Source organism: Choristoneura fumiferana, chromosome 2, assembly GCF_025370935.1.
Source record: "Choristoneura fumiferana chromosome 2, NRCan_CFum_1, whole genome shotgun sequence".
NCBI lineage: Eukaryota > Metazoa > Arthropoda > Insecta > Lepidoptera > Tortricidae > Choristoneura > Choristoneura fumiferana.
The window spans coordinates 11,618,177-11,632,847 of NC_133473.1; the positions used below are offsets into that span (position 1 = coordinate 11,618,177).

The 14,671-nt window shown below is 38.6% G+C and overlaps 1 protein-coding gene across 1 annotated transcript; it reads right to left on the bottom strand.

Moving 5' to 3' along the window:
- Window positions 1-343: 343 nt before the first annotated feature.
- LOC141443416 (G1/S-specific cyclin-D2-like) lies at window positions 344-14,624 on the bottom strand. Its single transcript, XM_074108699.1, has 4 exons — window positions 14,051-14,624; window positions 9,769-9,984; window positions 7,424-7,580; window positions 344-2,419 (listed from the first exon to the last, which is right to left on the bottom strand). Exons 1-4 carry the CDS (start codon window positions 14,273-14,275, stop codon window positions 2,136-2,138), a joined length of 882 nt encoding a protein of 293 aa, XP_073964800.1. The 5' UTR covers window positions 14,276-14,624; the 3' UTR covers window positions 344-2,135.
- Between the last annotated feature and the right edge of the window lie 47 nt (window positions 14,625-14,671).

Here is a 14,671-nt window from a genome sequence, read left to right on the forward strand (position 1 = left end):
AGCCGAGCGACAAAACTACACTCGCTTCTCGGTGCTCGCCCACTCGTTTCTAGTTACTCGCTCTACTCGCTTCTCGCTCATCGTCGGCGGTGGGACAAGTGCCTTGGACGTGTCCGACATGCTCTTGGCCAGTTGTTTTAATTTAAGTAGGTTGAAAAAACTAAATCCGAGCGGTTAGCCGTATAGCGCGTACGTGGCCATAGTAGGCCGTAGTATGGTCAGCTGCAGACAAAAGAAGCCCCACGGTGTATTTGCCGCCGTTACAGGGGGGCATCAGTACTTTTCTCTGCAGTTGACTGTACCACATTCATGAGGAATTTCATATCACATTAAAACTAAGAAATTATAGACATTTCAACTATTTTATTAGCAATTAACAAGTAATTCAGGTGCGGACACAATCATTTATCTATAAGGTACAGGTAGTGTGTACTTAACACCGGTGCGGCCAGCTACGCGGTTATCAGGCGGCAAGATACGCTCAATTTTATGTGAAAGTTACATGTTCTAATAGAATTAAGAGAGGAACTTGAAAGCTCGACCATTAATTTATTCTAATTAGTTTAATTAATTAACCTCGTGCCGCTCGCCGCTCGCCGCTCTCCCGCTCACACAATTAGTACACTCACAACACATGTTTCTCTCATAATTTCATTACAATGGTACGCATTACACTCTGTAATAAACCTACCGATGATCCATTTATTGTACAATCCAGATTAAAAATGGTACTCTACGCTAAAACTTATCTAACTCCTAAGTTTACAATAAATCTTAAACACCAAGTTTGGTCGAAAACAGGAATGTGTAAAACATGTGACTAGAATTTACTAAAACTTAACATCGACCTAAATAAATAGATATTACTTACATACTTTTAAGATGTTCATTAGATATTAGTGAAGATTAAAAATACTCACCTTTGTACGAACTAAGTACCTATATTCCCCGAACTTAACTCGAAGTGAGATCTTACAACTTAAACAATGACACACAAAAACAATATCAGCAACTAGGCATGATCCTTCTACGGACCACATTTACAAACAGCACAAAACTAAATTAATCTTACTTATTTCTAGTCATAAGATGATTTTGATAAGGCTTGATTATACATCGCGCTCGATCACATTTGGTGATTCAATATTTCAAATCCTATAAATATTTGTGTGCAACTAGTAGTTATTACAACAATCGATGAGTATTTTATTGTTAATGTGTATAAACAAACAATAATTTAGATTCAGTCTTCGATGAATGCCTGTAATATAAGTTAGGTAGAGAAGAAAAATTATATGAATTGTCAAACACTGATATCTGGATTAAATATAACAAGTTTACAATTAATAAATAAGGTAAATCTACATTATAGTAATATTTTACATAAATAACTTGAGATCAGTGGAGTTTTTTTTTTGTTTTCTCATGTGTATAGATTTTACTTTTTGTGATCTACGGACGAACGATCATTCAATTTTTCGTTTACCTGCGCCCAGCTGCGCAATACAAAAACTGTCGCTGACATGACAATGGGTAAAGCTCGCTTCAATAACCAATTTGATAGATTTTCTAAATGCATTTGTGCAATCAACGACACTGCGATTTTGAGCAAAACGGATAACAAGTCTCAAACTTGCTCAAGTTTCTAAATTTACATTGATACCGAGATCATACATGTTTGTTTCGATATACCTAACAACGATACGAAAACAACGCAAGTATTACATAAATTCATTTTGGTCCGATTAACAATAACACGAGAAAATTTGTAGTATAATTGAGTAGATTGTGGAATTAATAGATTTTGAATGATGCGACGAGATAGACAGATGCTTGCCTAGATTTTATCATACTACAAAATTTAATGGCTGTTCAAGTTTTCTTCTTTTACAAGAGAATACCACCCATAAGATAAATTAAAGCTTGCATTTTATACTGCTTTTATTTTACTGTATGCTTAAAAAACACTTAGCACACGCACGTTTTATCCCGAATATGATATAATTGTACGCACTTTTATACAAATTTAGCAAGCTTGTGTGCAATAACTTACGCGATAGGCGCAAAACTGTGCTAGGTCTTTAGCTTTCCTCGTTGGTTTGTTTGGTATTAGCTGTTATTAACTCCTTTATCGATCAAAAATGTACATCCTGTACATCTGTCGGTGTATCAGGTAGTTGAGTTCTGTCTGTGGTGGGTTGTTTGGCGGGGGGGTTGGCGCGCGCACGGGGTTCCTGCGGCTGCGTCTCCCGCGCCAGGACTCTCTCTACGTGGCGGGCGACCAGCTCTGCCGCGGCGGGCGCCGTTTGCGTCAGATCGCAGAGTTCTGTAATGCACATGCGCACGCGAAGCCCGCGGGCCGCCGCCGCGATGCAAGCCACGGCTACCAGGGACGGCGGGACCAGGAGGAACTCCGTCTCTGTGGACAAAGAAAGTTGTGAGAATTTTGCAACCAGAATTACTGTACAATCAGAATTTTAATGTCGCTTCTTGACGAAGATTCAAATGAGAAAGAAAAAGAAATCGATCTTTTGCTTCGAATTCCGAACGACATTGGCAAACTATTTTAACTTGGTTTAAGTGTACATAATTCTTGTGTCCCGTTATATCGCGTCTACAATTTCGGGGCGCAGTATATTTGGGAGTAAGTGCGGCGATTCGTGCCAGTCTTATTTTATCATTTATCACTGTATCCTGTGCATTTTCAAGTTTTTCTCAAACATGTGTACCCGGCATTTTATATGTTGTCAACAGCGTTGCACGAAATAAGCAGCAAGGCTTCGCCCTGCACTGCGTGTCTTTATAATCACATTGTGTGTTATTTTTTTTATACGCGTATATAAAAATTCTAGTAAAACACCGCAAGGCTCTAACTTAGCTTATCGTTGTTTAGTGTGAGCCGTTTTGTTTAAAGACTTATATATACTATTTTATTTATTAATCGGAATAGAATATAAATATTGTCATCTGCATAACTTTCAAAAGCATATACCTAGACCTACCTATCTATTTTTGAGCTGGCTTAACATACGAGTATATGTATACGAGTGAAACCTAACCTAACACAGAACACGACTCAAAACAGTTTTATCCATACACACATTATTTTAAGCTTGGCCCGCTTTGCATTTTCAGATATGTAAGTACTTAACCGGAATCATTCGGCCGCGCATCTGTTGAGGTAATTAGGTACGAGTGGAACAGGTGGGTCGCGCGCCACCTTGCATCTCAGCGGCCTTGCATCTACCTGCCCAGCGCCGACATTAGTGCGTGATCCTACCTCTTAATAAAAACAAATAAGCATCAATGCGCTCGCTCACTGACAAGCAGCGACAACATTGAGCATATCTACCTATATCCAAGTCTAATCGTACCTATCTATCATTAACGTTTGATATTTACGTATGAATTGAATTATATTCTGACTATCCTTCCTGTTTGGTTTGACTGGAAAGGTCGGCAAAAAAAATGGTGTTACATTTTGCACAATACTGTACCGATCATTGTTGTTAAGAAGAATAAGGAAGGAGTCGAAGTTGAACAGCTGCCAGATTTGTGCATTGCGTCCCCGTCTGCATCTTTTTGTGCCCCGCGGACAATAGCACGAAATAATGGTAATTTACATCTTAAGTCGTCTAGTTAAGGGCGCAGCTGCAATTTTGCTACGATCGAAGGAGGGACCTTTTGTTCGGGACCAAGTAAAGTTCGATCAAGGCATAATATGATTAATCAATAACGATCCTAAATAAACAGCTTTACCAATTGTATAACTTTTCCCGTAAGATGTTAAAATTCTGCTCTAAATTTATAGCTTATGTAGAGATGTGTATAAAATTCCAATATTATTTGTTATCAGAATCAGTGAATCATTCAGTTTGTCGTTATACATGAACTTCGGCTGACATAAAAGAAAAGTCACCTAACGGTAGCAGTATTGAAGCGTAAACAAGTTTGTAAAAATTAAAAGAGTGTAAGTCGCTCGCTGGGCTGAGTGTAGGTAGGCCGAGGCAGCAGATGTCTCGGCACCTGGCGCGACCCTTCCGCTCGCTGCCTGCCTTTACGTACAACTTTAGGGTCACTGCCCACCTACACCCTTCTTGACTTAGTTCGCGACCATGCCCTTAGACACGTTTCTTCACGCTATCTACTCAAGAATTTTTTTTATCGTAACACGCGAACGCGGACGCCTCACAATTTTAATTAGAAAAGTACCCTCCAGATACTTAATTCTCGTCTTACGAGGTCATTGATATACAACAAGTTCAAGCTGAAAGAGCTCAGCAGTTAATTGATTCAACATTACCATTTAGCTGCAAAAGTTTATACATAAATTTGATCGAAAACTTAGTGACAGTTAGATAGGTTAATATACATTTTTAATCGGGCTCGATTTTATTTAGTTTTGTAGTTCATTATGCGGCCGAAAACGATTGTGTGCTGCATATCAGTGTAGATCTCAACAAGCATGGGCAGCGGACCGTCGCGATCCGTTGCGCGACAGGTTGGCTGCCAGTTGGCCACCCAACATCTGCTGGCCAAGCACACGACAAGGGGCTGCGGACAAGACACCCCCGCGTCTTGCCTTGCATTACCCACCTTTCTAATTGCTATCAACTTAATAACCCCAACAGACATCAAAGACCGTTAAGTTCCGTTTATCAAACCCGTCTCGACAATTCCTAATTCAAATAGACACGATGCAGAACTGCAAGGGTTGCAAATAGTTAATGTCTAATTGTGCGAAACTGGTTGCAATATTTTTTTATGTGTCTTTTAAATTTAATGTCTTATTTTTGCAAAACAAGTTTTGAATAGTTAATCAAATCATAGAGACGGGTGCGTGATATTTTATGGATGACAGTTGATTGTACAGACATTCTTGGCAGTTGTAAAACTTTGTAATACTTATTTACATACTTGGAATTGTCGTTCAAATTTAATACATTATAGATATAGTCTGTTCTTAAAAATACTAACGGGATCGCAATGTAAGACAACAATATGTTATTCTACCTCGTTTAAAACTAACATCCGCATCCACCTCCATATGAAAGCGCTCATATTAAAACGGAAACGAAAGATCGCCCGAGCCGAATATGAAGAGACATTAAGATTTGTGAAGACGACTCCGATGTATAGTTAGGTTAGAAGCTAGTTAGGGTCGGATACGCCAGGTGCGCGCCGAGACGATCCTTTGTCGCGGACCTTTTGTCGCGTAAATCGGTACAATACCCGCGGGACGTCTTCGATTGTCGCGAGTCAGCTGTCGCAGTCGCCCCTTACCAACGCAACCAGTCTCGCGACTCGCACCCAACCCGCGGTCGAGACTTACCGCGTGGCTACGTAGAGCAGCCGCAAAGGCGAAAGATTCTGTCTATTGCACTGTGGTGTGGAGACGCTCACTACGTAAAGGTCACCTAAGAAAAACGCTTGCCGCACCGCTGGTCGCGCATAGTCGTGGCCGTTAGATCGACCAACGTCGCGCACATATTTTTACTTTTTTTTAACAGGCAAAGAATCACTGCCATTAAGCCATAATTAATAATACGTTACATTATTTAAAAAAAACATTGAATGAGGGGCGGTCGATCTCAATGTCTTTTAATAGCTGGCCATAAAACACCCGACGCTATAAGAAAAGGAAGTTAAGGGTCAAGTAGTGTTATTAACCCGTTTACACCTCATGTGTACCTACCTAATATAAGTTACCAACAATTACGTGTCACTTCCGGCACTCGACATGCGACACCAACCAACAACTCGCAGACTGAAAGCCTTAAGCCGTATATTTGTCCTTACAAATAATTCTTAAGCATATCCGCAGATATTGTTTAAATTTTTTTGTTTTTAACAGAATCTTTGCAACGAAAATGCCGACACATTATGTGATGATAGCTGTGGACAAAAATAAGGGTAACCAAGCAACTGGCAGCTATAAATAACTGTTATCAGGATCCGATGGACCATACGGGCGTAATCGGATGAATAGTGTTAAACATCGACACATGACTGAGTGGTTAATCAACGAACATTTCCAAACTAAGTATTGCTTTTAATTCAGTCGAACTTGCGTTCGATTTTGGAATACAATATTAAGCCAAAAGGCACGTGTTCATAAACTAGGTAATGGTAATGGAATTATCACCATTTTACTGCATACCTACAATTATAATGTCAAGCACAGGCGGTTTTAACAGGCATGATAAAATATTTTATGTTTATAGCGTGCTCAATGATCGGGCAAGCTCAACCCTTGTCGGTAAAAGCTAGGGTCACTGTTGGTCAGTAGTAATTATATAGCATGACCGGTTGAGGTGTCAGGCGCAGTACCAAGGGTCCATAATAACATTACCCCGTAACTACATGCACTGGTCTAACCAACGTAATCAGGAGCCATTCGCGTAGAACAGCGCGTTTGAGCAAGGTACAGTCACCAGCACCAATATCTGACACAACAAGCGTGCATAAATATCTGATACGACTCTATTTCTATAGGGCCGGAAGGACGTGTCAGATATTTTTGCACGCTCCGCTGAGGCAGATATTAATGCTGGTGACTGTACGGTATGATACGTCGATATTATTAAATCTCACTATGTAGGTACATAAAGTAGATAGGTACTTAACTCGCTGAGTACTTAGTATTAGAGGACATTTGATCAGGTAAAAAAACAATTTCAGTTTCACGTTAAAACCTACGGGTTTTAAAGATACGTCCCTATTTAACGCTTTATTATTATTATTATTATATTATATTATTATTCGCATGAATTCAACAATTCTGTTAGCTATTGTCAAGTCACTCGAAGTTGCAATCCTTAATTTTATCACAGTGATGTAAGTTGTGATACACGAGGAATCATGTGCATGCGATTTCACTATAACTTCAATAGATAGCTTTAAAACTATACGCCGAACTACTTATGCGCATTTATTTGTTAACAATAAAATCATGACTCCAATAAGTCGTCTGCTTAAAACGTTAATATGAGTGGTCATTCAGCATTAACATAAATTACAGTGACTTTAATTTCGAAACTGGACCACTAAAAATTATGTGTACAACAACGTGGTTGGGGTCAGTGGCTGAGGGGCGCAGGCGCAAGGTGTGCCATATCACTGCGCGGCGCGGCATAGCATGTGCGCCCGCGTTCCGACACACGCGTCCACCCCTGCACATAAATGTCCATACACGACGCACGCACTGCTATGGCATAGCCAAACAAAGGGACGCACCACATTTGTTAATTACAAAAATAGTTGTAAGTATTTTTAAGAGTCAGAGCAACATAGTAACAGCTCACATTAACAATTAGCTAAAGGTACAATGACTGAAACAGGAAGTCGTTTCTGCCCGCATGTTACACAATTTTCGCAGCGAATTTATGATCTGGCTAAATACCTAAATAGCTGAATGACTTACCGGTATAGCAGACGGAGGTAAGCGTTAAAGCGTGAGTGCGCACGAGTGGATTGACGCGACCCCACGGCACTCGCGCCAGGAACGGCTCGATGAAGTCAAACGCGGTCGCGATGGAAAGCTGCCAGTTCAACCGCTGCAGGAGGATCACTTCCCATTGCTGCAACCAAACACAATTCTACAGGCATTCGCTAACACATCGCGAGGCGAGACTATAAAGCATTGTCTCACTCGCCTTTCTTCCGAGGGAGCAATGAGCAACCCCATGTGAAACGCAGGGCCCTTTCAACAAAACTATAACTTTAATTTTACCCAACGCAATTACCATCCACTTATTTAAGGAGAATCCAAGAAGGTACACGTACGTATTCTTTGCAATTGAAACGTAACCGTCATACTCGATGAATCAGGCGGAAACCGCAAAAATTAGCGAATCGTATTACATATAAAAATAGAAATGTGATAAATAAAAGGGCCATGTTTTTCATAGGGAAGCACTATAATTATAATAACAAAGACAACGCGAACCCATCTAATCTATTATAAGCTCAATGAATAGGTCTCATTTGTTTCAATATTAAAAGTGTGAAAAAATTGTTATCTATAATAAGTTCATTCATCTTTTATACTTCAGTAAAGGTCAAAGATATGGTTCAGAGCTATTATTATGTAAACAAAGTCAATTACACATTAGAACAAGTAAAATAACTGGGGTCACACGATGAATATTAGAATCGTATATTTAAAGGAATACCCTAAGGGTATGCTGGTAAGTAGCAATGCATATTTTTAAGGTGTGGGAAAGTAACTGACCCCTACACCATATGACCTAATTGAATATGCGTAGGATGACTTTATCGTTTTGATCGCACTTAATTGCAAGGAAGTATGCGCAACAATGCCATACGGCACCTTCCAGCTCGCTTTCTCACGGTCTATCATGGAATTTTAATTCGTGTTCCTTTAGGGGGCTCATGACTTCCAATATGTTATTTCAGACATCTTATGGGAACATCTTTTGCATTACATTATTATCCGAAACTTAAATTGAGCCAGCTGTTTAAATATTTTATATTCCGAGCAAGGATGGTCGGATCACGAACGGAGGAAATGAATTTTGTGACACCTGACAGAATTACGGTGCCCTAAATGCGTGTGAATCAGGCGACAAAGTCAACTCGCAGCAAGCACACTAATTGTTGCGCTCACACCTGCCTATACCTGGATATAACGCATTATGACGTTTCGGAGGACTGTGGGAAAGTACAATTTTTCTACATGTATAGACAGACATGCGGTTATTTTCTCCTATATCGTAGCAACATAATGTATCTAGAAGTGTGTATGGACATCTACATACAAGTCCAACGCAATTAAGAAAGACATTTTCCAAGTAAAGTACATACTACAATGAGACTTTGTTAAGGGACGATCTTATCGCGATATCAGTTCGTGTAGCCCACATTTCCGACGGAAGCACGTAAGTAACAAGTCAGTGCTTAAGTCCGTCACAGGCTATGGCTTACGTCACGAGGGCGACACAATGATATACTTATTTACCTCAGCCCTCAAGAAAGTGTCGGAAGAAGTAATTACCGGAAACTAACCACACGGGCCTTAAGGAAACGGGTAATATAAAGGGCATCTCTTTGGGGTGACATTTGACTCGGTTAATCGACTTGAATCACAGTGGAGGCGGAACAATGCGTAGCGAGTTGCGGTCGCCGCAGGATGTAAGGTATTTGGCGTCGGAACCGCTTGACCTTTCCCGGGGTGACGATCCAGTGAATCACGCGCCTTTAAAGATGCTATCATGATTTTTATTAATTAAATTTTAAGTGGCTCACTTGAAGGAAGAAGCCACTTTTATAAAATGTATTTCATGTTTCCGTTTCCGAAATAGGATGATATAAAATATGTCATCACAATTATAAAACGAGATGTACATACCCAAGTAACACTTACCAGTGGCGTGTTGCCTTAATTATTACGATTCTATAATAACAAACTTGGCACAGATTGTGAACGCTAACTGCTAAGTGTTGAACCGAAAAGATATCTAACTCACGCTCCGTGTTGCCATACGAAAATATTCGCTCCACACCCAATATACCTACGTACCCTTCATATTTATTTCATGATTTTTCGGGAGCATTTTTGGGGTATGAAAATATAAGGGTGACTGACAGCTAAAGTAAGTTTAAAGCTCTTTGATGCGAAATTGAACATTTTCGATAGGAAGGCTAATCCGACGTTGCCGGTAATTCAAAGCTACTGTATGCTGTATGGGATCTTAAAACTAATTTACCTTAATGTTTAATTATTATTTCATTTTAATTATCACTTACCCTGACTTCATTGGGATGGACGGAGTTGTCGGTATATGCGCAGAGTAGATCGACGGAGAGTGGATGGCACTGTCGGAACTTGGACGCCAGCAGCATGGCGGTGACCGCCAGGAGTTGCAACTGTTGCCGGGAGATGGGCCGCTGCGCCAGGAACCGGTCCATGTAGCTGACTGCCAGTGGGAACACCTGCTCTTCGCATTGCTGCTCCTCGCACACCTGCATGAGAAACAGCTTGTATTTCTTACCAAAGGGCGGAGGATTTCTTATTTCAAAACCAGTATAGAAATAAAAGTTCTACGTTCGGGGACACACTTAGAATAGAATAGAATTGATTTATTTGGTGTTAAAAAAGTTTGTACATGAAATCTAAATATAACAGCAGTTAACAAAGCACCAAAATGGTTGCCACTCAGCAAATGCCGATGTCTGAATTTCTTCAGTCATGGCGCTGGTTTTCAGGGCAACCAAGAATACAACAGAATTTAAAGCTAGACTAAACTAAACATGTGGAGAGAGATGTCACAGGTAAATTAAAAGCGCAACAAAATAGTAGCAACTAGGTCACTTGACAGGCTATAAAATTTGGATTATTATTAAAGCTCTAACCTAGCTCTACATTACGTTCCTACATAGTACACATAAAACTAATTCTCGGTTCACAAATATCAAATGGAGCAAATGGCGGATGCATACAGAATACTAAACAGTAATTATTATCAATGATACAAATAATTATCGTTCTTACTTGATGCACCAAATTTTAGTAATTTGTACCTTGCCAAATTTGATCTAAATCAGTTCAGTGGTTTCGTTATAAATGCGAAATCAGAAAGGATTTGCTCTTGCAAAGAGTTTTAAAAATTGAGCCATGAGCTCTAGCTTACCTACATAAAGATTTTATACACGGTGATTTACAGTCAACACGTCGCCGACCAGACAACTAAGGTGGTCAAACATTCATTTTTTAACCTTCAAGTTTCTTTGATATGATAAAAAATTATGACTATTGACATCCGGCAGGTTAACTGCTAAGTGGCAAACTTCGGAGTCTGTAAAGAACTTGTGGCTCCCTAGACGCACTTCCATTCCATATCTACCTTTGCAAGTAGCGTATGTTTTATAAACAAATGAGAAGCGCTCGTCTATACGAACTCGCTTTCTTTAACCGCGAACTCGTAACTATACGCATGCGCGTCGCATCGCGTTACAAACGGAATGTGAGGGATGAAAGACGATTCAATTTTTTTTCGAGCGAAAAACATGTACTTTAAAACTTTTTATTGCACAAACAATACCGAAGTTTTTATCTACCGTCAGTTATAAAGATTCCCGTGCGCATTGAAGAGAAAAGCTCAGAAAAAAGCTGATAAAAAAAATTCCGTTGGCAAGCATTAGTAAGGGCTCGTTGCTTTTGAGTATTTAGCTAGATAAGCGTGTAAGTCATAACAGTACGTTACAAGTAAGCTTCTAGACATATTTAAACATGGATCACTGCACTGCGTAGTTAATTAACTTACAATGCCAGTAAAAGTTAAGAACCAGATTAAGCTTCAAGGTTGAACAGTCGAGGTAACTGATTCACGTACCGGGGTGGAACCTTATTGCCTTTCTTAAATTTATTATTATTTATTTATTTATTTATTTTTAATATCTTTTTGTTATGCTACGCTACTTTGTCACGAATAAATGATTTCTATTTCTATTTTCTATTTCTATCTTCTTACTATAATGTCGTATCATTGACATCCCAAAAAACATCCATTTGCCAAATAAATTATACCTACCTAACGAAATTCATTATATCATTATGAATAGGTTATTTTCATCTCTCCTGTTCGGAAAGTTTGATTTTCATGGGTAGCTAGCCGGGTGGAAAATCGCGTTTTCATCTCTAGGGTGGAAAGTAGTTTTTTTTTTTTATTTTTACGGTCAGCCACGGAGTCGAAGATAAATAAGTTCCGTCAATGACACTTTTTTTCACGTTAGCATGGCCATCTAGATGCACGTCGTGACCAAGAAGCTTATATATAACACCGGAGGTTGAACGCCGAACATCCGTTTGAAACAAGAAATGCTGATCTTTATTACGTCACGAATATATTCCATCTCTTTCTTTAGTTAAGTTAAGAATGTGAAATAAAGAGATGGGATATATAAATAAGTAATAAAGGTCAAACTTCTTCGTTCGGCGTTCAACCTCCAGTTTTGTATATAAGCTCCTTGGTCGTGATCAACTAGTTTTTTTTTTAAGTCAGCCGTGGCAAGTGGCCAGTGCGAAAAGGTTGGAGGTTGGATATAAGTTAATTTAATTTATTATTATTCTCTTTTGTAGTATTTTTCCTCACAGTCGAAATGAAAAATAGTGTCTAACTCGGGTGAAATTACCCATTTCCTCTCGAACTATTAGCGCTCTAACTTCGTTCGAGCTCTAGAAATATCTCGGGTAAAATGGGTCACTTCACTTTCCACCCTTGGTTATCAATCTACTATTGCCATTCAAAGGCAATTATTTTAAACAATTGACAGTGTGTATAAAAATGTTAGATAAACTACGGATTGCTATATTTATTTCAAGGAATTTCATTTTTCAAGTCAGCAAAGTCATGTTGACGGAGATCGAAGCGAGATAGAAAAATTGTAATGAAACAAAAAAAAACAAACGTTAGGTATTTAGTAAAACTCCTAATAAAACAAAAATTAGCAATTTAAATCTTAATTATGTACATAGCTAAATATTCGGCAAACGGTTCCCTAAGTTGAATAAGATTGGTAGAAACTCTATTTTTTTTTTCAAAAGTTATATCCAGCGATATTTCACACTAGTCGCGAAAAAAATATTTGTTTTTTATTTAATGATTCTTGCTTTAATTTTGTTTTATATTTAAATGAAACTGAGATATGTGATAAATCTTTAATTGAACTATTCTAATCATAAATATCATAATGCAACAATAATCAATTAAGTACCTGCGACTAATTTTATGACTTTGTCCACGTGGTTAATAAGGTAACAGTGTTAGTAACTAACAGTCTCTAAGCTAAGCCGTGGTTGCATGGACACGACGAAACTAGACTACGAAACCCTAAAAAATGCAAAAGCTACAAAATGTTATAACCTGACAATATCACCCTGACAGCGAAGTCATCAGTAAATCCAATCATAAAGCCCAATTTACACCTACAAGAAAGATTTTGCAAGTTGTTTTACATTGCGTCGTTCCGTTGACCACACGTCAGACTCGTTCGCCTTACCGCCTCGCAATGTACTGCAACTTGCACATTTTTTCTTGCAGAACTAAACTGGGCTTAACGTTACTTGAATCACAATCAGGTAGGTACTTAGAAGTTGATCTACACTAAGCCAGACGTGCAAGTAAATATTTAATTTAAATTTTGCTTAGCTAACAATAGACATAGAAAACTCAGTGTTTAAGGTAATTAACCGTGAGGGTAATTAAATAATAATTAACTATGTCGTAGAAAAATAAGTTATATTTCGTGTTAAAATATGCTTACTTGCCAAATAAATGAGGGGTAGTTAGGAAACTACGCACTTAAGTATTAGTTAATTACACTTAAACACCTATAGGTACGCTGCGTATTTAATTTTTAGGCCCTTTCTTTATTGTTACCTCAACTACTTATCATAGCCATCTAATTAAGCTAATTACTATCAAAATAACATCGAACTGCTTCCCCAATTAGTGTCTACCTACAGATCGGAATTTCCAAAATGCGGGTAAAGGAACTTTGAACTCAAAGGTCATTGACCTTACTGATTAGTAAATTTACTTATTGAGGGTATTTTAAATTTAGGAAAAGGTTACATAAACAAAAAATATACGTATGCAACTTTCACTTCAAACATCTTCTGTCTAAACTATAGTTGCACTTTAGACACACGAGTAAGTATTAAATAGTTTGATGTGTTTAATGTGTATTGCGTAGGTATCATCTACGCAGTACGCATTAAACAAAAGTTTCTAATTAAAGTATAAATGTCTACAATATACGTACAGTCTACATAAAATATATAGGTAGATACCTATTTATTTACTTAATATAAATTAATAATAGACGGATGAGTAGGTAAGATACGGATGTTTATTGCGACATTCGACCGTCATTTTGGATCCAAAATGATCAGAGTTCCTAATTGTCCGCATTCACGCCAGGAACGCGACTAAAATATCACGATTAATAAAGACTATTAAGGCTACTAAACTACTCGTAGTACTAAGTATAAAACGTAGATCTATAACAGGTAGGGTATAAGACATACCTCCAGCATCCAAGTGGTGACGACCTTCCGCATGAATGGCTGGATATCAATCTGGACGTGCTGGAAATAGTCCGTATGGAGCGAATGTATCCTCTCCAAGGACAACAGATTCACCAGCAGTCGAGGATCCTGGTCCAAGGCACGGTCAGCTCCTGCCACACACATGTCCACCCCACTAGAAGAATTTCCCGAATTTTGCATGTTCTCTTCACAAGACAAATTCATCACAACACAAAACACCAGGCCGAAACTGCTTTTCAAAGTTCGGTTTATTTTATCGCGTTTTTTTTTAAGTTCAAACCTCGCACGGCCGCGGTCGTGCGACCTTCAGATGAGTGCAAGTCAGACTGAGCCAAACTCATGCTGTGGCCACATGCAAGGGACACCGTGCCTTGGGGCGCTCCGGTTCGGCCCCGCAAGTTGACTCAGAATAGGTAATTGGGGGGGATTAAGACCTCAAAACTTGTTTTAGGTTGATTTTTGGGTTTTTTATTTACAAATTATTTTGACTACCTATAGAACTATATGTAATGTACTATGTACTATGTGTATTTACTATTTTCATGTGTTTTTCTGTAATTTATTATTATTATTATTTTTATTTGTGTAAATTTTGCTGTA